At 34.2% G+C, this 25,420-nt stretch overlaps 1 protein-coding gene across 2 annotated transcripts in view; it reads left to right on the top strand.

The window, feature by feature from the left end:
* Positions 1–25,420, top strand: part of LAMA1 (laminin subunit alpha 1) — a 207,847-nt gene that overhangs the window by 141,163 nt on the left and 41,264 nt on the right. For both annotated transcript variants that reach the window (XM_074201152.1, XM_074201153.1), the window contains exons 41-49: positions 196–289; positions 3,046–3,165; positions 6,753–6,935; positions 7,227–7,381; positions 9,863–10,006; positions 10,726–10,859; positions 11,709–11,859; positions 14,601–14,725; positions 23,284–23,434. In XM_074201152.1, the coding sequence (XP_074057253.1) occupies positions 196–289; positions 3,046–3,165; positions 6,753–6,935; positions 7,227–7,381; positions 9,863–10,006; positions 10,726–10,859; positions 11,709–11,859; positions 14,601–14,725; positions 23,284–23,434 (1,257 nt within the window). The remainder of the gene's footprint in view (positions 1–195; positions 290–3,045; positions 3,166–6,752; positions 6,936–7,226; positions 7,382–9,862; positions 10,007–10,725; positions 10,860–11,708; positions 11,860–14,600; positions 14,726–23,283; positions 23,435–25,420) is intronic.

Below are 25,420 nucleotides of genomic sequence, written 5' to 3'. Positions count from 1 at the left end.
TTCATTTCACTTGTTTTGAACCTCAGTTTCCTTGACTGCAAGATGAGCATGATAATATTGTACTTTGTTCTTCATGGGCTACTACAGAGAAAGTAATTTTCAAACAATAAGCTTGTTTTAATAATATTATTACTCTCTCCAGTAAGGAATTTACTTAGATGCATTGATCATTCTTGGCTTGATTCTGGTTTTCAGTCAGTGGAACCACTTATTTCTAATGGGAAAATGTCTCTCCAGCGAGGTGCCAAACTTCTAAGAGAGGCCAACAATCTGGATGGAAAAACTAAAGGTCAGTCACTTACAATGGACTCTACTCAGATCATTGTAAAAATGCGCAAACCTATGATTGTACTATGAAAATTGTCCAATTGCTATTCCTCCTTCTTTTGAAGTGAGAAGGGAGTTGTGCCTTTTTGATAATTAAAAGGGCATAATTGCCCATTTCCAAAATTTAATTGTAAAATATTAACATTTTCCATCACATTTTTCCATTTCAAAATCAACCAAACTCTACTTAATAAATCACAGCACATTAATCCATTAAACCATGCACTCACAGCTTTCTTTCCTATCACTAGAATCCATCTTGATAATTATAGTAAACATGGAGTTATTCCCAGTTTTGAGCTTTTAGAGCCTTTATTACCTGTCATTCTTTTAGACATTTAATCGTATTCATGTTTTAGTACTTTATGGAATACTGTCTTCTACTGTTCCTTCATTGTTTCTTGGGCATAAGTATTGACTCCCTAACACTATCATAATTGAAAATAGAAACTTTTTTCCTTGCTCTTTTGACTATAACAAATTTTTCCTCTTTATTATTTGTGTTCCTTTCTACTACATGTCAACTGAGATATTTAATATTTATTATTATTCATTCTATTTTCAAAGGATATTCCTCCAGACAGTAGAAAAGTCTGATCACATTCCATGACTATTTTTGGTTGTATTTCAATCAATTAAAGTTCTTGTTTGTGATGGGAAAAAAAACGCTTCAGAAAGATTACAAAAGGATGTTACAGTATTTCTTTTCCAGGTTTTCTTTTGGATTTCCCATAGAACCTGACACAGTGCTAACCTAAATCCATAGTAGGTGCTTAATATACTCTTTGAATTGTGTCATTTTCATTTTCTCATTGATTTTAATGATATCTGAAGTTTTACTCAGGACAACAGATAACTCTAGATGGAAGACTCATTCAGCATATAAATTCCAGGAAGCTAATATGCTTCATTCATAATTCCTTTGAGAAATCTAACAAGTGAAAAATTGCTTTTTGTTTGAAAATAATTAAAAAACAAGTTATATATCAGGAACTTATTAATTCTCATGACCCAGAATGTACTTATCACCCTAAAATGTATTTTAAATATAAACATCAGAACACTTTCCCGGAGAAATTGGCAATGGGTTCTGATCAAATCTGTCTCCTAAACTAGTCTCTTTTCCATAATAGAGTCTCATAGCTGCTATCTTCTCCCATGAGTGAATGAATAGCATAACCAAAATAACAATTATTTTCTTTCAAAGTGACAAAACATGTAGAATTGCTTGTGTCACCACACAGAAATTAAGAAAGCATTGAATATAAGCCCCAGGAGAAAATGAAGGGGGGGCTAAACCCTCAGTTTATACAAAAATGAAGAGTATTTCATAGCCTGTGAAATACAGAATGTCACGGCTGTTTATGTTTAATTCAGAGCTATCATCTGAAGATAATGCATTTCAGCAGTGATTTAGTGTTATAGCAGCCCTTTAGAATCCAAATATGATAGTCTTTTATAAACAGGGAGGGTGGGGAGAGTAAAAATGATTTAAGAAACTTTTTGAGAGAATAAAAAAAATTTCTGGTAGAGGGGCAGAAAGATTAACAATTGTTTCTAAAGGGATGAAAAAAAAAGCCTAAAATGGAGCAATGGTAGGAGTGGACACCAGAGTATATGAGTTAGAAAGAAAAATGAAGCTTTTTGGAATTTAGAGAAGAAATTTAAACAAAAATTTGCATTAAGGATATTGTTTATTTACCATTTAATACCTTCCCCCAGTTAGAAGCAAACTCAGCTGATTTATTTAAGATATTGTACTAGACTAAACCTGAATTCCTAGCTACCTACCAGTGTGGGACTCAAGTCAGGAAGGCTTACATATTAACTTTATAAATTGACAAGATATTTAAAAGGTCTTTTCCATAGTTCCCCCATCTGTAAAATGAGATGGTTGAACTTAATGACCTTTAAAGTTTCTTCTAGCTCTAAATCTACGAGCCTATGAGAAGCCAAGTCACAAATTCTTAAGACAAATCCCTGGTATGACACACACATGCACACACACATATGCGTGTACATACAAACATATGTATGCATTCACTTCACAATGACAACACAGGGGAAAGTGAATCAAAGTGCTAGTCACCACAATGACCCTTCACCACCTTTCTCACCTCTCTTGATCTCATGCCAAGTGATTAAGTTTGCACCATCACTACTAGTAAGGCACTCCTATCATGCTTAAACATTCTCTTCACCCAAGCTAGTCTTTATCATTATATCAGAGATCATTTATTTCTTGGTGTCCAAATATTTCCCCAAAGATTTACATTTATTTGCTCTATTCTCAGCTGCTCCTGCAGTAGAGAAAACTCCTCACCTCTGCTTCCCAAATCCATAGCATTTCATTTTCTTATTAGGGAGCCCTTGGTGAATCTGGAAAAGATCTGAATGATTTACATCTCCCTCATAGGACCTGTCTTGCATACCGTTGAGCCCTGGTTAAATTTCAGAGATTTCTAAGAGGCAATGCTAGTGAGGGGTTCTGTCAACAAAGTCAGAGAGACTTAGACTAAGAAGATCCACTTGGTTAATTTCTATAATCAGTAATACAGTATATGTAAGGTTTATAGGGAAAAATCTCAAGCTTTATTATAATAGTCCTGGAAAAACTGAATAAAACTTCTACTTAACATTTATTTTTGAATGAAAGTTAGTAAAAATTTTTAAATAAAAAGCTATATTTTGTGTGGTTTTTTTTTGTTGCCCTGATAGGTATTAAATCTAAAATGACTGACCTGAAAAAAAAGGTAAACAGATTTCAGGAACGTGCTCATAAACTTTCTAAGCAACTTAATGATTCACTACTGATACTCGGAGTAATGATGCCTGATGGTAAGTGAGAGAGATTTGTCCTGATTTAATGAAAACCTTCTCATTGCAAAGCCATTACTGACAAGCATAATGAAGTCCTGTCTGAAGTCTGATTAAGAACTCTTGTTGTAAATGAGACTGGAGACTGATTTAGTATCTTGCTGTAAAAGAAATCTGAATTGCGAGTGATGATACTCATTTCCTGTGATGCTGGAATCTGTACTTTTAAATACAAAAGACCCAAGTTATATAGTTTATGTAACCATTGAAATTGCTTCATCTTCAAGTTGTTTTACTTATTTCAAAACTTCAAGGATTCCTGATTGCGTCCATATCTATTACGTCTGCTAATAACCCACCCACACTTTAGGAGATAATCATGGAGCTGCTAGAACCCAGAAAAATTGTTACCTAGAGGCCAAAGTTATCTAGGGACATGGTTCACGAACTTAATCAACCTGGTTGTCACATGGAAGAAATGGAGTCTATATTTAAGTTTCATCCACAAATCTTTTTCAGTGTAATGGCATGTACTACATATGATGTTATTATGGCATAGCCTTTGAGAGCTCAGGGTCACTTTTGAACCTCAAAGAAGGTCAGAGAAGGACTTTGGGTGGAAGGTTTTTCCTCTAACAACAAAATTTGCCATTGGCATTTCTTTTATTGTTAGGTTGCAAACTACTTCAGAGCTGCCACTCTCTTATTTTGTTTCTCTAAAGCAAAAGTATGTGAACATAGTCCTTATGCAAGTAATCAATAAACATTAAGGACTTACTATATATCAGACTCTGTGCTGAACCCAGAGGATACAAAGAGCGGATACTGCCCTCAAAGAGCTTATTTCTAATGTGCTAAATGTATGTGCTTAATATACATTAGGTGTATTATTTTTTTAATGTGCTAGGTCTTATGCATAACCGTACATTTTATGTGATAGAAGGAAAGTCTCCCAAGGGATAAGCAACTTGTTAAAAAAAAAAAAAAGAAAGAAACAATGATACTCTGTTTTAATTCCTGCTTTATGATTTCCTTTATTGAGGTAATAAAACATTCTGAAATGTTCTTTTCATGTTCTTAAGTCGTATTTAGCCTTAGTTGGTTGGAAATTTAACATTAATTAAAAATTTAAAAACATTAAAAACGTAAAACAAATGACATATTATGATTCAGAACTCATTCATATCTTTCTTTCTTATTAGCAAGTTCCCATTCCCCACTGAAAATACCTCCTACCTTATGTAGAAAATGCTGTACTGTTTGAAACTCAGAAAAAGTCAAGTCTTTAACCTGACAGTTTTGTCAATCGAGTAGAGTTACTAAAAAGGACAAAATAGTAATAAATGACTATTTGTAAAATGGTGCTTTAATTGGCTGGCTCACTGTCAAAATTGTCTAGACTATCTCTGAATTTGATTTTTCTGTGATAATTAACAATTCCTTATTCTGTTTTGTTATCAACATCCTCAACCATGTGTGGAAACACACTGTCTCTACAATCCAATATAATTCAATCTGTAAACGGAATCTCTAAAAATTCCTTTCAATATAAAATAAAATGTAAAAAAAATAGTGATAAGCTGTACCTTACAATACAATTCGATCTTCAAACTGAAACTCTAAAAATCCCTTTCAAAATAAAATATGGTTATAAGTTATAAATCAAGTGATAAAATTAGTGTTGAATCTGAAAACAGGTCAGACCTAGATCTGAATCCTAGTCCTGTTTCTTATTAGTTTTTATTATGATTAAGCCACTTGACCCATGCAAACTTCAATGTAGATTGAAATAGCGAATTTAGACACTAAGGTTAGAGTAAGAAAAAAATGTGAATTTGAGTCTTGTCCCTACACTTAATAGCATAGTGATCATGGACGAGTCATTTAGTCACCTTATCTATTAGCCTTAGTTTCATCAACAGTAGATCGTGTCAAACTTGGAGTCAAGAAAACTCTTTATGAGTTCAAATCTAGCCTCAGATAATAATTAATTGGGACCTGGTCCCACAAGTATTAGCCTTACTTTCCTTACCTGTAAAATGAGCTGGAGAAGGACATGGCAAGCTACTCTAGTATCTTTTCCAAGAAAACTCCAGATAGGGTCAGAAAGAGTCAGATATGACTAAAATAACCAAATAACTATTCATAGTTTCATATAATAGGGATATTGAAGACTCGAATGAGATGCTTAGAAATTGAAATGTGCTATATAGACATCATTTATTTATTTATTGTTATTTTGATGATAACTGATAGACATTTATGTTCCTTTCTAGATCTTAACATCTTATGATCTGGGCAGCTAGGTGGCGCAGTGGATAGAGCACCGGCCCTGGAGTCAGGAGTATTTGAGTTCAAATCCGGCCTCAGACACTTAATAATTACCTAGCTGTGTGGCCTTCGGCAAGCCACTTAACCCCATTGCCTTGCAAAAAAACCTAAAAACAACCCCCCCCCAAAAAAAAGTTCTTATGACTATGCAAATATGAACTTAATTATTTTTGGAATAGGGCAGGAAAAACTCAGACCCATGAATTCTTCAGTATGGGGATCCCCAGAGTGGAAACTACCTCCTCTAATGGAGATGAGCAACTTATCTGAAAATTAGATTCTTAGATTGTTACCTAAAGTACTGAGAAGCAACCTACCCATGATCACAAAATTAGTATGACTAAAATTTCAGACTTGAATCCAGTTTTTCAGCCTTTAAGATGGTCTTCTACCCACTATACCATGCTGTCTCTGTTATAGTTTTGTGTAGGACCTGTGATTTGACTGATGTGGTAACCTATCAAATGCAGATAGAAACTTCTGCAACCCATAATAATCTTTGAGAGTTGCAGGGGACGATGAGAGATCAAGTGTCATAGCAGGACTTTTGAACTCAGTTCTTTCCTATTCAAAGACTGAAATGGGGGGGAAGAACTACTGAAAACAACTGTATTGTTCAGTTCTTCAGTCATGTTGAACTCTTTATGACCCTATGTATGGTTTTCTTGGCAAATTAATACTGGAGTGGTTTGTCATTTCTTTCTCCAGTGGATTAAAGCAAACAGAGGTTAAGTGACATGCCCAAGGATTAAATGTCTCATGTCAGATTTGAGCTCAGGTCTTTCTGATTCCACTTATTAAAAATAGCTGACTGTATTTTTCCTTTTTTTATGGCACTTTGCAATTTGTATTTAATAAAGATAATTCATATTCTCTGATTTTTTTTTTCTAAAAGTATTGTGTTTGCTACTAAAGAGTACAACATAGTATGTTGTAAAACCCTAGACTTGGGACAGCTAGGTGGCACAGTGGAAAAGGCACTGGCCCTGGAGTCAGGAGTACCTGATTTCAAATCTGGCCTCAGTCACTTAGTAATTACCTGGCTGTGTGACCTTCGGCAAGTCACTTAATCCCATTACTTTAAATAAATAAAATTTTAAAAAACCCTAAACTTTCTGCCAAAAAGAAAAAGCCTTAAAAAATTCCAGTCTTGTCTTCCCTAATTTGTAAGAACTACTACCATGTTATGATTTTGTATGGAATTAAATTTGCTCCTCTTGTGGTAGTATCATTCCATTTGTGTGATCACGAGGTATACGTGTATTTTTGCATTTCAGATACAGAGGAGACAGAACTGAAGATCAAAGAGATGGCCAGAGCTGCTAATGAAAGTGTCACCAACACTTTCAAACACATTGAGGATTTCAATCAGAAGCTGCTCAACACTTCATCTACATTGTCCAGGGTTAATGAAACATTGAGAAAAACCAATCAGCTTCTAAGTGACTCATCACAGGCTAGTAAGTTGTGCTTCACTTTAGGAAAAATCTTTGCTCAAATGCAAAATTTTTTTGCTATCAAGCATAAAAATATCACGATTCAGTCTATGATCCAAAAAGAATCTGCATAATGAGAAGAAGAATGTGTCTACTGCTGGCTTTTAAAAATAAACTTTCTTTAGTTCTTTGTGCTCTGGGTGAATTTTTCACACATCTAGTAAAGACTGTGGAGAGAAAGTTACCCAGAATTTTGTCCCATGCATTCAGTAATGAGCAATTAATTTCTCTTAACTCCTTTCTTTTCTTTTATAGCTGTGTTGGTTGAAAGAAGAGTAAAAGAAGTGAAAACACAAGCCAATCTTTTATTTGATCGTTTGAAGCCTTTGAAAATGCTTGAGGAGAACTTGAACAAGAACCTGTCTGAAATTAAAGAGTTGATCAGTCAGGCCCGAAAGCAGGCAGCATCTGTAAGTACAAAAATACAGAAGCAGCTTTCAGTGATAAAGAATTCCTTGTGCCCTTTTCATTGAAGGATATTTAAAGCTAAGGCTTGGCTTTCATGCCTTTGAATTCCTGCTTTTGTGCTCCAGGTTATAGCAGTCTCACAATACACAAAAAGTCTTATAATGCAGACTCATTCCTGTTGTGTGTTTTTTATAATTCATTCAATAATCTATTAATGTGGGTCTGAGAATCAGTATGATTTATCAGCTTCATTATTTCACGTGTGCTACTTTGAAACTTTACTCCTTGTTTAGATACTCTTACTGGGCAGCTAGGTGGTAGATTGGATAGAGTGTTGACCTGGAGTCAGGAAGACTCATCTTTTGAGTTGAAATCCAGACTCAAGACACTTACTAGCTGTGTGACCCTGGGCAAGTCACTTCACCCTGTTTACCTCAGTTTCCTCATCTGCAAAATGATCTTCAGAAATAAATGTCAAACCGTTCCAGTATCTTGACCAAGAAAACCACAGGTAGAGACACAGAGTCAAATATGACTGATAACAACAGTGGGCAATAGACCTTGTAGTCTGGAACATTTTAAGAAAACATAACAGTATGAATGAAAGTCACTCACAAATAATTCTTATGCCTCTCACAGATACATATATGAATGAAAATTTCACTATTATTAGTATACTAGTTCATTTGGTGGAGAGTATCACCCATCTTGAAAGAAATTGCAAGGGCAGCTGGGTGGCACAGTAGATAGAGCACTGACCCTGGAGACTGAGTTCAAATCCGGAATCAAATCTTTAATTAATTATCTAGCTGTGTAATCTTGAGCAAGTCACTCAACCCCATTGCCATGCAACCCCTCCCCCAAAAAAAGAAATTGCAGTATTTGAGATTAACAGCAGCACAGATTTACTACAAAAGAAATTAATATTTCTGTGGTACTGATATCTAGATCAGATGGTGGTTTGAAGGTATCTGCTTTGGGTGGGTCTAAAGACAAAGTATCAATATTAATGACTGCTAGATCTACTATCCTTGCCTATTCTAGCCTGAAAATAGGGTTAGACCATCTAGATTCCTTCAATTTTTAGAAATAATACCTAAGTATGCTTCTCATAAAGACAAAAATAACATCATCAAAAAGCACTTAATTATTTTTAGTTACTAGATAGGGACTAGAGGTGTGATTTTATTGGCTTAGGTAAGTCCTGGCTGCCTTCTAACAAGGCAGGTGAGCACATTCACTACAACCTGTAGCCTTAAAAAAGTCTGTAACAATGTCTAGGATATTGAACAGTTAGATGACTTGCGTAGAGTCAGGACTTTATCCCAGATCTTCTTGGCTAAAAGGTCAACTTCCCACCCATTATACTAGGTTACCACTCAATCTGATTATAATTTATTTAAAATATTCATTTATTCAAAAAATGTTTATAGAATACTAAACTTTAGGCACCAAACCAGGTGTTGTAGGAGATTCGAAGGTGAATGAGGCTCATTGTCTACAACCTAGTTGGGGTAATAAGATACATAGAAAAGTTGCTGCAGTACAAGGAAATATATAGCAGTTAGGTGGTACAGTGGACAGAACACCAGAGCTGGAGCCAGGAAGACTCATCTTCCTGAGTTCAAATACAATCTCAGACGTTTGCTTAACAGTATAAGTCTAAACAAGTCACTTAACCCAGTTTGCTCCAGTTTTCTCATCTATAAAACGAGGTGGAGAAGGAAATGGCAAACTGCTCCAATATCTTTGCCAAGAAAACCCCAAATAGGGTCCCAAAAGAGAAAGATGTGACCAAAAACCAATTTAATCAAAACCAAGTATATATGGAATTTTAAAAAAAGTATAAAAAATCAAAGAAGGGAGAGACTATTTTCAGTTAAACTATTATGTAAAGATATTTTTTCTTCCATTCAAATGGCAGCATCTTGCCTCCATCTCAACATTTCTAAATCAAATGATTGTGATACTCTCACCGTCTCAGTCTCTCACCTCTCCAATTTATCTTTCATAATGCTATCAACTTGATATCCTTTAAGCATAGATCTAGCTATATCATCCCCCTACTCAAGAAATTTCATTGGCTATTTAATTATTCTGTATTTAAAAATAAATTCTCAGTGTAACATTTAAAGTCATTTACAACCTATCTAATGATATATAATTTGTATAGATGCACTTATCTAACTGCTTAAAATGCTCACCAAAAATAATTCCATTTCCTATATAGAATAAGTATTCTAACATCTAGATACACAATTCCCATTTTTAAACATTTTTACATTTTTAAAATAATCTGATCTCTTCACAGTTTTTGTGAAGCCATAGCATTATCTAATTGTCAGGAAAGGAAATCCATTTGTGTTTGATTTCTAGTGAAAATCAGTTATTAAATCACATTTCTCCATTTTCACTTTTGGCTATTTGAGAGTATTTGGTATTAAATAACTGAAATATGTTTGCCCTTTACTTTTTTCTTTCAGATTAAAGTGGCAGTATCTGCAGATCGAGACTGTATCCGTGCCTACCAGCCTCAGATATCCTCTACCAACTACAATAGCATAACATTAAATGTTAAAACCAGTGAGCCTGATAATCTCCTGTTCTACTTGGGTAGCAGTGCCAGTGTAAGCAATCGGGACTATGAATCATAAATTGAGAATTGACTTATAGACTTATTTTTCTGCAGAATCAACTTGTTGATTTTTTTTTTTTGTAGGTGGTTGATGAAAATAGCAAGAGTAGTATCTCTGGGTTTCCATGGAACCATCTTTTCTCTAGAGTAATGATATTAGCCAAAAAGTATTATTACTATCCTGTGAGGATAAACATGCCACTTTTGAATGGCCAATTAATTTCCATGTTAGCCTTCTGCTATATTGGGGGAACTATTTTTTACCATCTCTACAATTTTCTTTTTATGTTCTTGAAAAAGTATATATCATCTCTTCTTGGTGTTCTATTGGATCACAGTGAAATGTAGCTTCAGGAATTAACTTTAAAAAGTGGTTCATGTTCATCGTAGATTTTACTAGGTTTTTTAGTTCCTATTATACAGAATCAGATTCAATTGATTGTTTCTAGATTTAAAAGTAGGGAAAAGAATCCATGAAAAACCATTTTTAGACTGCAATTTATTGGGGTTGTTTTTGTGCAGAAGGAAAGTAGGATGTAGTTACTAGTAAAGTGAGCATGTGAAAACTAAAGAAAAAAGAATTGTGTGTATGGCTTTTAAAATATGAAAATTAAAGAACACTTGCTTAGAAATGAAATTGGTTGAACAAATCTACCATTATGCAGAACTACATCATTTTAATACCTTTACTATCCTGTCTCCCCACCCCAGTCTGACTTTCTTGCAGTTGAGATGCGGCATGGTAAGGTGGCATTCCTTTGGGATGTAGGCTCTGGGTCAACAAGATTGGAATTTTCAGACTTCCCGATAGATAACAATAAATGGCATCGGATATATGTAACCAGGTAATGGAGATCTTTCAAGTAATTATGTTAGAAAAAGCTTCAAACTCCTTGAATTTTTCCAGTAGAAAAGAATATATGATACTGAATTGTTTTTCTCTACTATTTGTAATGACAAGGATTTTATTTTTTATATCAAAGAATACATTAATTCAATTATATTTAGAATTTTGGATTTCCCGAGGTATTCAGATTGCTAAACCAGAACATAGAAAAAAGCAAAATGTTTTTCTGCTTTATCTACTGAGAGCAGCTTTCTGTCCTCAAAATTCTTTTATAGATCAACCATTTACTATGTTTCAAAGTTCTGCCTTTTCCTTGGAGTCTTCTCTGATTCCTCTGACTCATAATAATAATAATAATAATAATAATAATAATAATTGTTAACAATATGCTAGGCACTATCCCAATCACTTTATAATTGCCATCTCATTTGATCTTCAGGATAGTCCTTGGTGATAAATGTTATTATTTATTCCCGTTTTATACATGAGAAAAGTGAGACCAAACAGACATTGGGTGACTTGTTTAGAATCACAGAAATAGTATATGTTTGAGTCTGTATTTGAACTTAGATCTTCCTGATGATCTTTTTTCTCTTTTTACTTACGTAGTATGATGACTGTGATGTATATTTTGGCACTTAATCACATAATTTTGTGCATTATTGTTTATTGGTTACTTTTTGGTGTGTCATACCCCAATTAGATTGCACTATCCTCAGAGGGGGGAACTAGGTTTTCCATAACACCTAAAATAGTTCTATAGCCTGGGTGGATATTTAATATTTGTTGAGTTGAACTCAGTTGAACTTCAGGAAGTGTTTATTATGTAATTATTTGTGATTATTAGATTTGGGAACACTGGCTCATTGAGTATAAAGGAAATGAGTTCTAACCAGAAGCCATTAACAAAAACTGCTAAATCCTCGGGGACAGCTAAAGTGTTGGATGTAAATGAGTCAACTTTAATGTTTGTTGGAGGTCTTGGAGGACAAATAAAGGTAAAAATTTATAAGCTCAAAATAATATACTGACTTTGCCTGCAAATGAATTATTTCCTGAACAAATAAACTCTTGTCTTTCTTGCTCAGTTTAGATATGTAAACAAGGGTAAGGAATACATTGTTTGTTTATCCTCATCTGATGTAAGAGCCCATGACCTGTTTATTGGTTGGGGTTACTTTTCTAGGGGGCAGAAAGTTTGAGGATTTAGAATTTATATTTTCATAAGAATCTCTTCCTCCTTATCTGATGAATTTTGGCTTGAATCAGAGCTACCTAATAACATCTTTGAATTAATGAGGGAGCTTCTATTAAGCACAGATACTGTGCTAAGAAAGTACTTTACAAATAGTATCTCATTTGATCCTCAAAACAACCTTGGGAGATAAATGTTTTTATTATCTCCATTTTACAAATGAGGAAATGGAGGCAGGTAGATGTTAAGTTACTTTCCCTAGGTCCTATGGCTACTAAATACCTGAGGCTGACTTTGAATTCTGGACTTCCTAATTCCAGGCCTTACTGTATTCACTGTGCCATGTAGCCAAGAAACTTAAACATTTCTCACCAAATAAAACTTGAAGACTGATGTAACTCATGCTCTGATTGACTATCACAACTCCCTCTCACATGGATTTCTCCCTTCTACTTTTTTCCTTTTCCTTCTCCCTTCAAGGTCAAATAACCCTGAGGATTTGGAGAGTTGTTTTCTATTGGTTTTATTGTTTTCTATTATATTTCTTTTTTTAATTGATATTTTATTTTTCCAATTACATGTTAAGCAAGTTTTTCGACATTCATCCACATTTATATACAAATTTTAAGTTACATAATTTCCTTCTCACCTCCCTCCCCTTGGTGAAGAGCTATCAGGTGAATATTGTTCATACACATGTTTACACGTTAGTCATTTCTGGCATGAGAAATTAGGATTAAGTGAAAAGGATAAGAAAGTAATACATAAGAGAAATTTTTAAAAAATGAATGTGGTGTTCATTCAGATTCTGTAGAGTTTTTTGGTTTTGTTTTGCTTTGTTTTATTTTTCTTCCATTGGATGGGGATAACATTGTCCATAGTTGGTTTCCTAGGGCTATCCTAGCTCTCTGAACTGCTCAGAGGAGCTGCTTACATCAAGGTGGATCAACTCACTTGATGTTAATTTGTACAATGGGCTCTTGGTTCTGCTCCCTTCACTCAGCATCAGTTCCTGTGTAACATGTTCCTTGCTTCTTTAGAATCCAACCATTCATAATTCCATATAGAACATTTTATTATATTTCCATTCTACAACAAATTTTATTGGGCTGCTCCCTGTCATAATTATAAGTTGGTATCAAGTAATCATCTAGAATTAATTGGATTTTAGGTATTGAATGGTTTGCATAAAACATCTACTACAAAAATCTTCAACAAATTCCCTTACTGTTGCATACAAAGGAAAAGTGAGTCAAGTTAGAGCACATGGAACAACAGTTCCCAGATTCTGGAAATCCTCTTGCTAAGATCCTCAAGATGTTTCTCTTAGGTGTGATGTAACTCTTCTGTTTTGTAAGGTCTTAAATCCACATTCTTTCTCCTTGGCTTCTAATGCAGACTAGATGCTATCAATGTCTCTAGGATATAGTTGGAAAGATAGTAAGTACATCTTCCTTAACCAAGGGAGTGAGGAGGAGACTGAGATCAAAGCTAAGGTCAAGACCCTGAAGTCTGCTCTACCACTCTCCACTCCCTTTCTCAAGACCACATCAAAGTTCTTCTCAGGAGATGAGTTAGAATGTTCTCTCCTTCATGTTTTCAAAAATTCAACTCTCTGATTTCTAAAGTAGTAGCTCCTTTGAATTATACTGGATGTTTCCAAGTCCTTCACTCAGTCAGAATGGAATTCCTTTCCTGTTGTGCTCTCTGCCTTCATGAGCAATGTCTATCAACTAATCATCTAGATTTAATTAGCTATTAAAAGGGGTATTAAGTGGTTTGCATAAAACCTACACAACAAAAATGCCTAGATTTTGTTCCCTTAGTGAACAATTAAATTGTTTTCTCCCTAATAAAGTATCTAGTATTTTCCATCTTATCTGTTACTTCAAATTCAGCCTCAGACACTTGCCACTTGCCAACTATGTGACCTGGAAGCCTTGTTTCTCCAGTCATCCTGATTTCATATCTGGCCACTGGACCCAGATGACTCTGGGGGAAAAAGTGAGGTTGGTGACTTAACATAGCACCCCCTCACTCAAATTCAATTCATGTGGTTGTCATGCCATCACCTCCCTGATGTCATGGTCTTCTTAAAGAATAAAGGACAAACGTTATTTGTTTAGACCAAGGGTGTCAACACCAATAGAAACAGGGACCACAAAACTGTACTTAAGGATTTATGCTGGCTGCATAGTAACTTAATCTTACAATGTAATGTTATATATTTAGCTTTACTTTGTTAAATATTTCCCAATTCTATTTTAATCTAGTTCTGTTGGCACTGGGAAGTGTTATAGGCCCATATTGGCACTCTTTTAACCTTTGCATAGATTTTTAAGAAAATATAGCAATCAAAGAATATGGATAAATAGGTAATATTTTCCCTCTTCTGGTTATTGCTGTTGTTTTTTTTTTTAATACCTTTTGAATTGTAGGTGTTGACTTTGAGACTCTTTGAAGATATTTCATTATCTGGAGAAATTTATGGTATTCAGTATTGTTTTACTTCACCTACATATTTTCTTTTTCTTTCTGCTCTAGAAGTCACCTGCTGTGAAAGTTACTCATTTTAAAGGATGCATGGGCGAGGCATTTTTGAATGGAAAATCTATTGGCCTATGGAACTATATTGAAAGGGAAGGCAAATGCAATGGTTGTTTTGGAAGGTAATTCTTCTCTAATATATAAAATATTGTCCTTTTAATATTTGATGACAATGTGATGGATAGATAGATAGATTGATTGATTGATTGATTGATGTTGGACTGGACCATAAATTTCAGTGGTGTGGAGTGCTTCCAATATGGAAACCCTCTCTATCATTGTAGATAAACTATTTCTCTCAAACTGATGATATTAGAGATGTCTGGGATATTGAGTTTAAGTAACTTGTCCATTATCCCATGGTTAGAGCAATACATTATGCAACCTATCTGTATAGTTTTAAAATTAAAATTAAATTAAAAATTTTTAAATAAATTAAAATTAATATTTTAAAAAGGTGACATATGTTTGATGCTCAGTGACCATTGCCAGATAAATTTTATAGTAATGTTGTTTTTCTTTGGAAGCATATGTTTCAATTTTTAAAATCTTCCTAGGAAATGTAGTGCTTTCTAGCAGCATGGAATACTATATGGTTGTATAATTTATACACAAATTCATAAAAAAAAACTTTTGAAATTTCTGCATGTATAAATGTATCCTGAAACTTCATCTATAAGAATCTTTCAGTCTCTGCATATAATATATCTAGTTGTTGTTCAGTAGTTTCAGTTGCGTCATTTGAGATTTTCTTCACAAAGATAGAGTGGTTTGCCATTTCCTTCTCCAACTTATTTTACAGATGAGGAAACTAAAGCAAACAGGGTTAAATGACTTGTCTAAGATCACAAAGCTAATGAGTAACTGAAGTCAGATTTGAACTCAGGAGGGTGACTCTTTCTGACTCTAGGTATGGCACTCTATCCATTGTGCCACCTAGCTTCCCTATAAAATACCAAGACCATGTAACATAGAGAAGTCTGTATGATATTTTAAAATCTACTTTAAGTAGATTTTTAAAGTACTAAATTGATTAGATTAGACCAGATAGATAATGAAAATTTTATCTAATTAAAATATCTAGTTGTTCATTCAACTATATTTATGTATAAAATTTTCCTGAAATCTAATCAAACTTCATTTAGGTATTGATAAGAATCAGTTTCTTCCTTTTGATCTGTTGGAAACAGAGAAAATAAACTATGTAAATGCAACTGTTAATTTAGTTAACCTTTCCTTATGGTTCTTTTTTTCATCAAAATCATTCTTATTTCCTTTAACTATATAGGGTACATTTTCTAGAATTTACCACCATGGCAGAGTTCTTTCAATTATTAAAGAAATGAGAGCCTTTCATATAATTTCACCTATTTAATGAATTCCATTTCTATAAAACCTAATGAAACTCAGCCTGAATATATGCTCTGGTTCAGATACATAATACCTAGGAAAAAAAAGATAAGTCATTGAGCAACCAATATTGCATTCTGAAATTCCTTTTTTTGCTTTTTTTATGGATGTCATTTACTATTTAAGTAAATGACACTATTATGGTTGCATTTACATTATGAAACTTATATTTTAATTGATTTAGTCAGGCTCTTTTTGTGGTCATTCTTTCCATATTACTGTTCACCATCAGAATGCCAAATGGTTTTGTATTTATATACTTGTAGATAATGTAACTTTTTCCCAACATGAGATTGCATATTTGTAGGTAACTCCTCAAAGTATCAGTATTATTTCTTAATTAAATTCAACCATTAACTAATAGCCTATCTTGAACAGAGGTCTAAACCAGACCCTGAAGCAGATACAGAGTTAAGTCCTTCTTGACCTTTTAATCACTTACTCAAGTTCTAGCTTCATTTCCCCCTTTTAGTGTTCACCCTGTTATTAGCCCTTTCGACCCGGCATCATTCTCCATTCTTAACCCTATGCTCTCTTTATCCTTCATTACCCTACCCATCTAAATGTTCTTGATCCAGCACTAGAGTACATGGAAAAGATAATCAGATTCAGAGTCAAGAAAATCTTATTTCAAAACTAGCTCTGTTATTTAATAACTGGATGGACTTGGGCAAGTAATTTATCTTCTCTGGGCCTTGGTTTTTTCAATTTTAAAATGAGAGAATTGAACTAAATAAGCTCTAAAATCCCTTTCAGTTCTAAATTCTGCAAATCTATGAAGATTGCATTCACATCTGCCATCTCTATCTATTGTTCCTTCCCTGTATCTACAAACCCACTTATTACCCCAGACTCCTCCCCCAATAGTAAAACAAAAACAAACTAAACAAACTTTGTCCTTGATTATGTCAATTCTCAAGTTGTTTTGTTTTGTTTTAGCTAGAGATTAGGTTGCTACAGGGCTGAAAGAGTAAACCAGACCCAGGTGCTCTTTTCACAAGAATATTTTCCCCCCAGCTCTTGCTGTTGTGAGGAGAGTTGCAAAGGAGGGCTAATTATTGTGATTCCATAGAGACGTTTAGAAATGTCTGAAAGGAAGTAAAGGGCTGGTATGTGGCATCCTGGGTGCTGTTACTATAGTAATAATATATATAATTATATAATAATATAAAGCTGATAGCTGAGATAGTGGGTATGCTGGATGTATGTCTGGGATACACATGTAGGAATGATGCTCAGTACCAAGGTGTTACATGAGACAAGAGTGAAAAGTGAGTGAGTGGCTAGTCCAAAAACATTGCTGACCTGCTTGCTAGTACTTCCCATTATGAAATGTCAAAAGAACAAATTTTAAGAAGGAATATGAATCTGAACAGGTGAGATAATTGTGTCCTTTGAGAGTGTATGATCTGAAGTATAATGGACAACTTAACATCATCATTCTGTACCCTTAGCTGCTAGCCTAGATAGTCTTCTCCATGAAGTTACTCTATTTCCTCCCCCTTTCAGTCATTAACTCTACTTAACTTGACCTCACCAATCTATTGAAGCCACATTCTCCAAGTCACTTAACAATCTCTTAAATATAAAATCCAATATTCTTTTCTCAATCTTCATGTATGAATCATTTACTGTATGATACTGATGACCATTAATTCCTTTTGACTATTTTCTCCCCTTCCGTAACATCCCTCTTTTCTGTTTCTCCTCCCACCTGCTCTCTAATGGTTTCCTCTCTGTCTTGTTTGATGCTCTATCATCCTTTCCCTAGCTCCTGTCAAGCTCTTTCCTCACTTTTTTTTTGTTCACCTTCTATCTTCTCACCCTTGGGAATATAATCCTCTCCCCTGATTCTAATTCTTATCCTCATGCATGTGATTCCCACATCTTTATATCCAGCCCCAACCTCTAATGTTATATCTCTAGCTATCCAGCATATGTCCTAGAGATCTCACCTTTTTAAACTCAAGATGTCCAGAACTGAAATCCATAAACTTAATCTTCCTCTCAAGTCTGCTTGTTCTTCTTAGGTGTTACTACTCATTGTATCGCTAATTTTCCAGTTGCTCACCCTTTACTTCATGGACATCTTAGAATCATCCTTAAACTTCATCCCCCATATCTAATAATTTGCTAAGTGTTCTTGAATTTGCCTCTGTCATATCTTTTGTATCTGTCTACTAGTGTGCTATTTTGAATTGTAGTTGGTAGATAGCAGGGAGAAAACTTTTAAGCAATGATATGACTAGAGAGTTAATATGATTTTTTAAAAGATCAGTATAATGGGCAGCTAAGTGCTGCAGTTAATAGAACCCTGACTCTGAAACCAGGAGGACCTAATTTCAAATCTATCCTCAGACTACACAGATTACTAGCTCTATGATCCTGTGACTGCCTCACAAAAAAAAAATTAGTATAATAATCTAAAATTTGTTAAATGGTAATGGTAATCAGATAATCTAATAGGACCAGATTTTGTTGTAATTTCTGATAGAAACAAGTAGTGCGATTATCTACTTCCAAATATTTCTAAAGTTGGAAAATATTTAGAATGGTCCATGCCTTTTTTTTCTCTTAATCTTTCATTTTCTAGGAGGCTTATTGAAATTAAATATCACTTGCAATTGGGAATATGAACATATTTTCATTTTATTACCAACTCCTTTTTTCAAAGTTAAGAAACATATGCTTTACTAGATCCCAGCATCCCTGGGCTCATGAGACAGCAGGGTATAATAGAAATCGAATAAACCCAGAACCAGAGGGCCTAAATTTAAATCCCACCTCAGGCACTTATTTGTCTTGGAGTAGTAAACAAATCACTTAACTTCCCTTGACCTCAGTTCCTTCATCTGTAAAATAAGGGAGTTGGATTAGATTACTTCAAAGGTTACCTTCCAGGCTTAAAACTATGGTTTTGTGTTTCTCTAATTAAGCAGGTCAGATACATTTAGTTTAAGCAAATAGAAATCATTTCATAAATATAGTTATTATTAGACCTTTCTGACTGTTCATTTCTGAAAATGCACTTCATTCTATAGTGCTAAATTCATTGAGTTATTTTCATCTAAATCTGATGTTTCTAATTGAGTTGGGTTGCCTATTGGACAAAAGGTTAGAATGAAGGTATTCACTATAATGTGTGATTAATTAACCTCATATTACATCAAATCTTTTCCCCCAGTTCCCAGATGATTTGGTTTTGAATTGGATCAATACCTTGTTTTTGTTGTTTTTTCTTATAAACTACAATATAAATATAATCATGTCCTTTATAATTTTGGACAATTCATCAATATATTGATTTCACATTTGACTCCTATTATTGTTTTGTTGTTGCAAGGTTTTTAAAGTCAGAACAAAACATTTCTTTTGAATGAACATAATTCAATTCAATAAGTATTTATAATGCACCCATTAGGTGCAAGAAACGGGGGACATGAGGACAAAAATAAACCTGTTCCTGACCAGGAGAAGCTTATTCTACTGGAAGGAAACCAGCACTCTTCTCTGCCTATCATTTTATTTATCCAAGTACTTCTAAAGAATCAGATCTTGAACCTAACTTCTACATAATTCAATTTAATTCAATAATTCTTAGAAGCCTTTTTTCTTTACAAGATTCTATATGTGTGGCACTGAGGATACAAAGACAAAAACCAAATGCTTACATTCTGTTGGAGAGAGAGAGAGAGAACATGTATACAGACAGACAAATGCAGAGTTTTATAAAGAATAGTATAATATAATATGTTTTCAAGAGGTAGAAAGTTCTCATTTTAGGGAGATATCTCATTTGCCTTGAGGGAAGAGATTCTAAGAACAGTGAACAGTCTCTACAAGGGCAGCAAGAAATGTTGGGAACAGTAAGACCAATAGATTAAGCCCTCACAGATTTAGTGGAATATGGATAGGACTATATGAACCCTGTGACAAACAGCATGTTTGATGTCCATAGATTGACCTTCCCAAGCATGGAAAACCTCTGCAGTAAAGTGACTACAGGGGAATGAATATTTTGGCCACAGATAGCCATAAAAGGCAGTTAGGTGGTGAAGTAAATAGAATACTGGACCTTGAGTCAGGAAAATTAATCTTCCTGAGTTCAAATCTGGCCCAGACACTTACTAGTTATGTGATCCTGGGCAACTCACTTCACCCTGCTTGCCTCAGTTTCCTCATTTGTAAAATGAACTGGAGAAGGAAATGGTATACTAGTCCAGTATCTTTGCCAAGAAAAATTCTCAATTGGGCACATGGACAGTCAGATGCAATTGAAATGAATAAAAACAAAAACCTACAAAGACCTTCTACTACTCATGAAAGAACTGCTGTCAGGCAGGTTAATTTCCATCCACAATGATGAAGCAAAACATTAACAAAGTATGATTATCTATTTTCATATCTTATTCACCCGTAAGTGGAGAGGATTAGTATCCTCTCACATTTGTATATCCTCCAGTTACTAGTATTGTAAGTACTCTGTGCATGATAAGCACTTAAGAAATGATTTTAAATTATTCAATTTGAATTAATTAAATTTGAATCATAAATCAGTCTATTTAAGATGAAGGATCTAAACCTGGGGTTTGGGGATATATTTCAAAGTGGTCATGTGATTGGATAGGTAAAAATTTCTCATTTATTTTCATTAACCTCAAATCAAAATTTCCCATTTTCTTCCATTATATTTTTTTAGTCAGAGAAAAATATACATAAGCTTTACAGGTTGCTAATAGGGTCTAACATTTTTAAAAAAATTAAAAATCCCCACTGTGAGGTAATTTTATTTGTTTTTCCAAATATACTTTTAACATTTTGAAAGAGATGGTTGGTTGTTGTCCATTCTCAAAGAAGTCCAAAATGACACCTCTATATTGGAGTCAAGTGTCTGACTGTGGCTGATCAGACCAATACAAACTCAGATTGCTTTATCTCAGGTCAGACATAAATAGTTCAAATAAATATTTGGAATAGAGATGTCTCTAAATATATAGTTCTGAGTATGTCAAGAGTAGTGAAATATAGGATAAGACAAAATAGAAGTGTACCAAGCATGTATCTTACTGCCAGTTTATTTAGGAAAGCCACTTTCTCATAAACAAAGCTTATAGAAATTAAATGAATTGCAAGAAAACTTTAGTTTTCACCGTGATTATTAAGTATATGTTCTAGAGAATTTCTTAAAGTGTCCCTGAGTATCCATGATGAAGATGGAGAAGAAGGAAAGCTTTGACAGCCAGAAAAACTCATTCTCTCCTAGTTTGAAGTAATAGAGGAATAAGGTATCTAACAACAGTGAAGATATTAAAACTATTTCTTTCCAACAAAATCAAGACTATTTATTACCAGTATCCAGGACTCATCTGTGTGTGCCTTACTGGTGGAGTGCTTCACTACCAAGTCACTGGCACTGAACTCCAAAGTTTTATACCCAGTCCACTTGTATTCTAACTGAAATCCAATGAAAGGAGATGGATGACTAATAGAATCAGGACCATTTAAGGAAATGAGCTAGGGCACTGGGAACTGGAAGAGGATGTTGGTCTTGGGCTGAAATAATGGGTTCCTGGTATCACCTTGAGTAGTACACACAGAAAAACCAAACTGTGAGATTTCTGCTTTAGATATGATGTGATCACTCTGAGCCAATAGAAGTTGGCTTCAGGACCAGCTCTGGGATGTCTTAGATATAAGTAGGTGTGCAAAATCACTTAATTCCTTTATGTACCTTTACATATCCCTCCAGACATGCATATGAATTACACTGGATTCTCATCTTTTCTTGATGCTTCCACAAACCTTTACAAAAAAATCAGAAACATAATTTGGCAATATTTCATAGGATTATAGATCTAGTTAGATGGAACTGTTGAGTCCAAATCCCTTATTTTACAAATGAAGAAACTGAAAAATGGAAGTTGCTTAGGATAAATTAATCAATAAATACTTATTAAGCACAGACTGTGCCAGGGGTGCTAAGCAGTGGATTTTTTTTTAAAAAGAGACAAAAGACAGTTTCTGCCCTCAAGGAGCTTGCAATCTAAAAAAAAAAATAGTAACTAACAATCATATAATGCTTCCTATGGGTCAGGGACTGTGCTTTACAAAAAGAGGCAAAAGACACGTCCCTGCTCTCAAGCTTTGCATACTAATGGATGAGACAGCAGGCAAACAAAATTATATGCAGAGCAAGGTAAATAGGAATTATTAAAAGTGGGAAAGAAGTGGAATTAGGAAGGTTAGGGAAAGTTTCCTACTGATGGCTGGATTTTAGTTGGGACTTAAGGGCAACCTAAGAGGCAGAGTCTGAATTAGAATTTTAGTTCAGAAATTCCACACTACAGATCCCATATGCTCATCATTATACCCTGATATTTCTGTTTTAAATGTCAGTTTTGTTTAGCATAAATATTTGAAAATGTAACTTCAAATTGGAAAAAAATGGTTCCACATGATATATATATGATAATGAATACATTCTCAAGTTCAAAGCATTTCAGTGAGCAATTTAAATTAATGTTCCAGACAATATTTTTTGAATTTATCTAACATATACATGTCTTGCCTGCCCCCTTTTTTTGTAGAAGAGATAAATTTGATGGATATGTACATTAATATTCTTTTGTGAGTCTAATAAATAGGCTTAAAATAAGGCTGTTTGAAGTAGACAGTTTAGTAGATAGGATGATAGATGTGAAGACAAGAACACTTGTGATGATGTGACTAAGCCCCAGACAAATCGCTAAGATTTTAATTACAAGCTTATAGATTGGTTTCTTGCAATTTCCATTGGAGTAGAGAGTTCCCAAATCTTTGAAATCATTATTTTTACCATAATCCAGTAATTTTCCAACATCTATCATTTCTAGATAATTTCTGATACTTAAAAAGCACATATGAGTTCTACTAGTCCTTAACTGTTGTATTACTTAGAAGCAGCAGAGGGCGATAGATGATAACACAAAAAGGAGAAAAGTAAGATAAGAGAGGGGAAAAAGACATTTATAATAGTACTTCAGTCTTTAGGTAGAAAGAATCATACTAGTTATTCATCTATGTGAGAATTTTCCTTTTAGATGAATCCTGTAAAGATCAATTCCCTTCTCATTACCAAGATTAAATTCCTGTTATTTGGATTCATTGGTGACAATAGCGCTACCAAAATTTGGATGGGAAAAAGAAACAGAATTAAACATTAAAAAAAAAAAAACACACATGTTACCTATCTGGAAACAGATTGTATATTATTGATTCTTTTATTTTATAGTTCACAGAATGAAGATTCCTCGTTTTATTTTGATGGTAGTGGATATTCAATTGTGGAAAAGACACTCCGTTCCACTGTGACTCAGATAATAATGCTTTTCAGTACCTTTTCACCTAATGGGCTTCTCCTCTACCTTGCTTCTAATGGCACAGTAAGAAACTTTTTATATAGCAATTGGTGTATTTTTAGATTATTATATAAATGCTTGGGATCTTAATGGCTCTCAGTTCCTTTGTATATTTAACATCCAATGGTTACATTTTTTTTAATGAATGCTTGCCTAGAATGGTTTTTTATGAATTTCTTGTTATTGGAACTTGATATTCCAGCTTTTTCAGCTAACCCTTCTCATCTCATCAGAAAGGGTTTGCAAGTTCAATACAAGTAAGCAATTTGAGTGACAGCCAAAAGGCTAAAGCAATCCTAAAGCCTAAATCCTAAAGCCACATTAATAGAAGGAGGGTTTACAGACATGAAGACATGGAATGGTTTTCTGGATAGAAGGTTAGCTTTATACAGGAGAATTTGGATCAAGTTCTATTACTGATTCTACTGACTACTTATTACTACTCTACTGACCACTCATTACTTAAGGAAGCCATCTAACCTGTTAATGTCTCAGAAGATTCTGTAGGACAGTAGTTCTCATACTTTTTTAAACTCAAGAGTATGGTATTTTTTTACCAGGAGGCAGCACAATAAACTCAACAGTGTAGGAGATTTGGGAGATCTAAAAAGAATCAGAAACTTATATAGTATGACAATCTAAACAGTATCTCTTCAATAAGAGCAGGTATTTTTAATGAGTTCTTTAAGAATTCAAGGTCAGATGGGTTTGAATGTTAGGAATACATGTAATAGGCAATTAGTATTTGTTTGGGAAATATGCTTATTATAGTATGCTGGGTGTGTAGAATTTATATTAAATAAAATCATTTCTAAATGTTCTGCTACCTTGAAATAAGACAATATTCAAAACTTTGCAGCAGCCCTAGGCAAACTCATAACCTCCTAATGTTCCTTGAAAAACTTGTTCCAACACTGCTGTAAGACTGTAAATTATTATGGAAGAAAATTCTACATGGGAATTCTCCTACATTTATGAAATCATAGCTTTGGATCCATCCTAGCCCTGTTTCACTCCCATATCTCTCAGTCAAAAAAAAATGGGTCTAGATTTAAAAAGTGATAATCCTTTTATCTTCTGTAATAATCTCACCAATGTGCAGTATTGTGGTCACACTTAGTCTCCAGATTTTTTCAGAACATTTAAAAATAAGACCATGAGGGGGCAGCTAGGTGGTGCAGTGGATAGAGCACCTAGTCAGAAGGACCTGAGTTCAATTACAGGCTCAGACACTTAATAATTGCTTAGTTGTGTGACCTTGGACAAGTCACTTAACCCCATTGCCTTAAATAAATGAAAATTTTAAAAAATCTAGGAACATGAGACAAACAGGAAGGTAAGAGGAACTTGAAGCTATGCCACGGAAATATTAAATTTGTAGGAGCTTGTAATTTTTAGAAGGGACATGTTAGGTGTTCAAATATTTGAAAGAATGACATAATAGAGAGGGATTAGATTTATTTTGTTTTATTTTAGAAGACAATTTGGAGTACTGCGTAAGTGCAAAGACAGTAGTAGATGTCAATTCAAGGGAAGGAAAAACTTTGTAATAATTAAAGCTATCTAAAAGGGGAATGGATTTCCTTGGAAAATATTGTAATTTTGGGGCAGCTAGGTGGTGCAGTGAATAGAGCACAGGCCCTGGAGTCAGGAGGTTCTGAGTTCAAATCCGACCTCAGACACTTGCTAATTACCTAGCTGTGTGATCTTGGGCAAGTCACTCAACCCCCTTACCTTGCAATAACCAAAAACAATGATGATGATGATGATAATGATAATGATAATAAATAATAATAATAATAATAATGTAACTACATCATAATTGAAGGTTTTTAAGAGAATTCTACATTCACAATTTTGGGGCACATCTCTGATGCAGTTGTCACTACATGACCTTCTAAAGGCTCTAACAGGTCTGAGATGCTATTACTTTATGGGAATTTTCTGTGCTGAAAATACCAATCTCCCAAGTCTTAAGAGAAGACTAAGTTCACAATTGGCTATAAGAAT

The sequence above is a fragment of the Macrotis lagotis genome, chromosome X (assembly GCF_037893015.1).
Source record: "Macrotis lagotis isolate mMagLag1 chromosome X, bilby.v1.9.chrom.fasta, whole genome shotgun sequence".
Lineage (NCBI taxonomy): Eukaryota > Metazoa > Chordata > Mammalia > Peramelemorphia > Peramelidae > Macrotis > Macrotis lagotis.
Note: the sequence above shows the minus strand (reverse complement) of the source record. Positions and strands in the feature narration are given on the sequence as shown.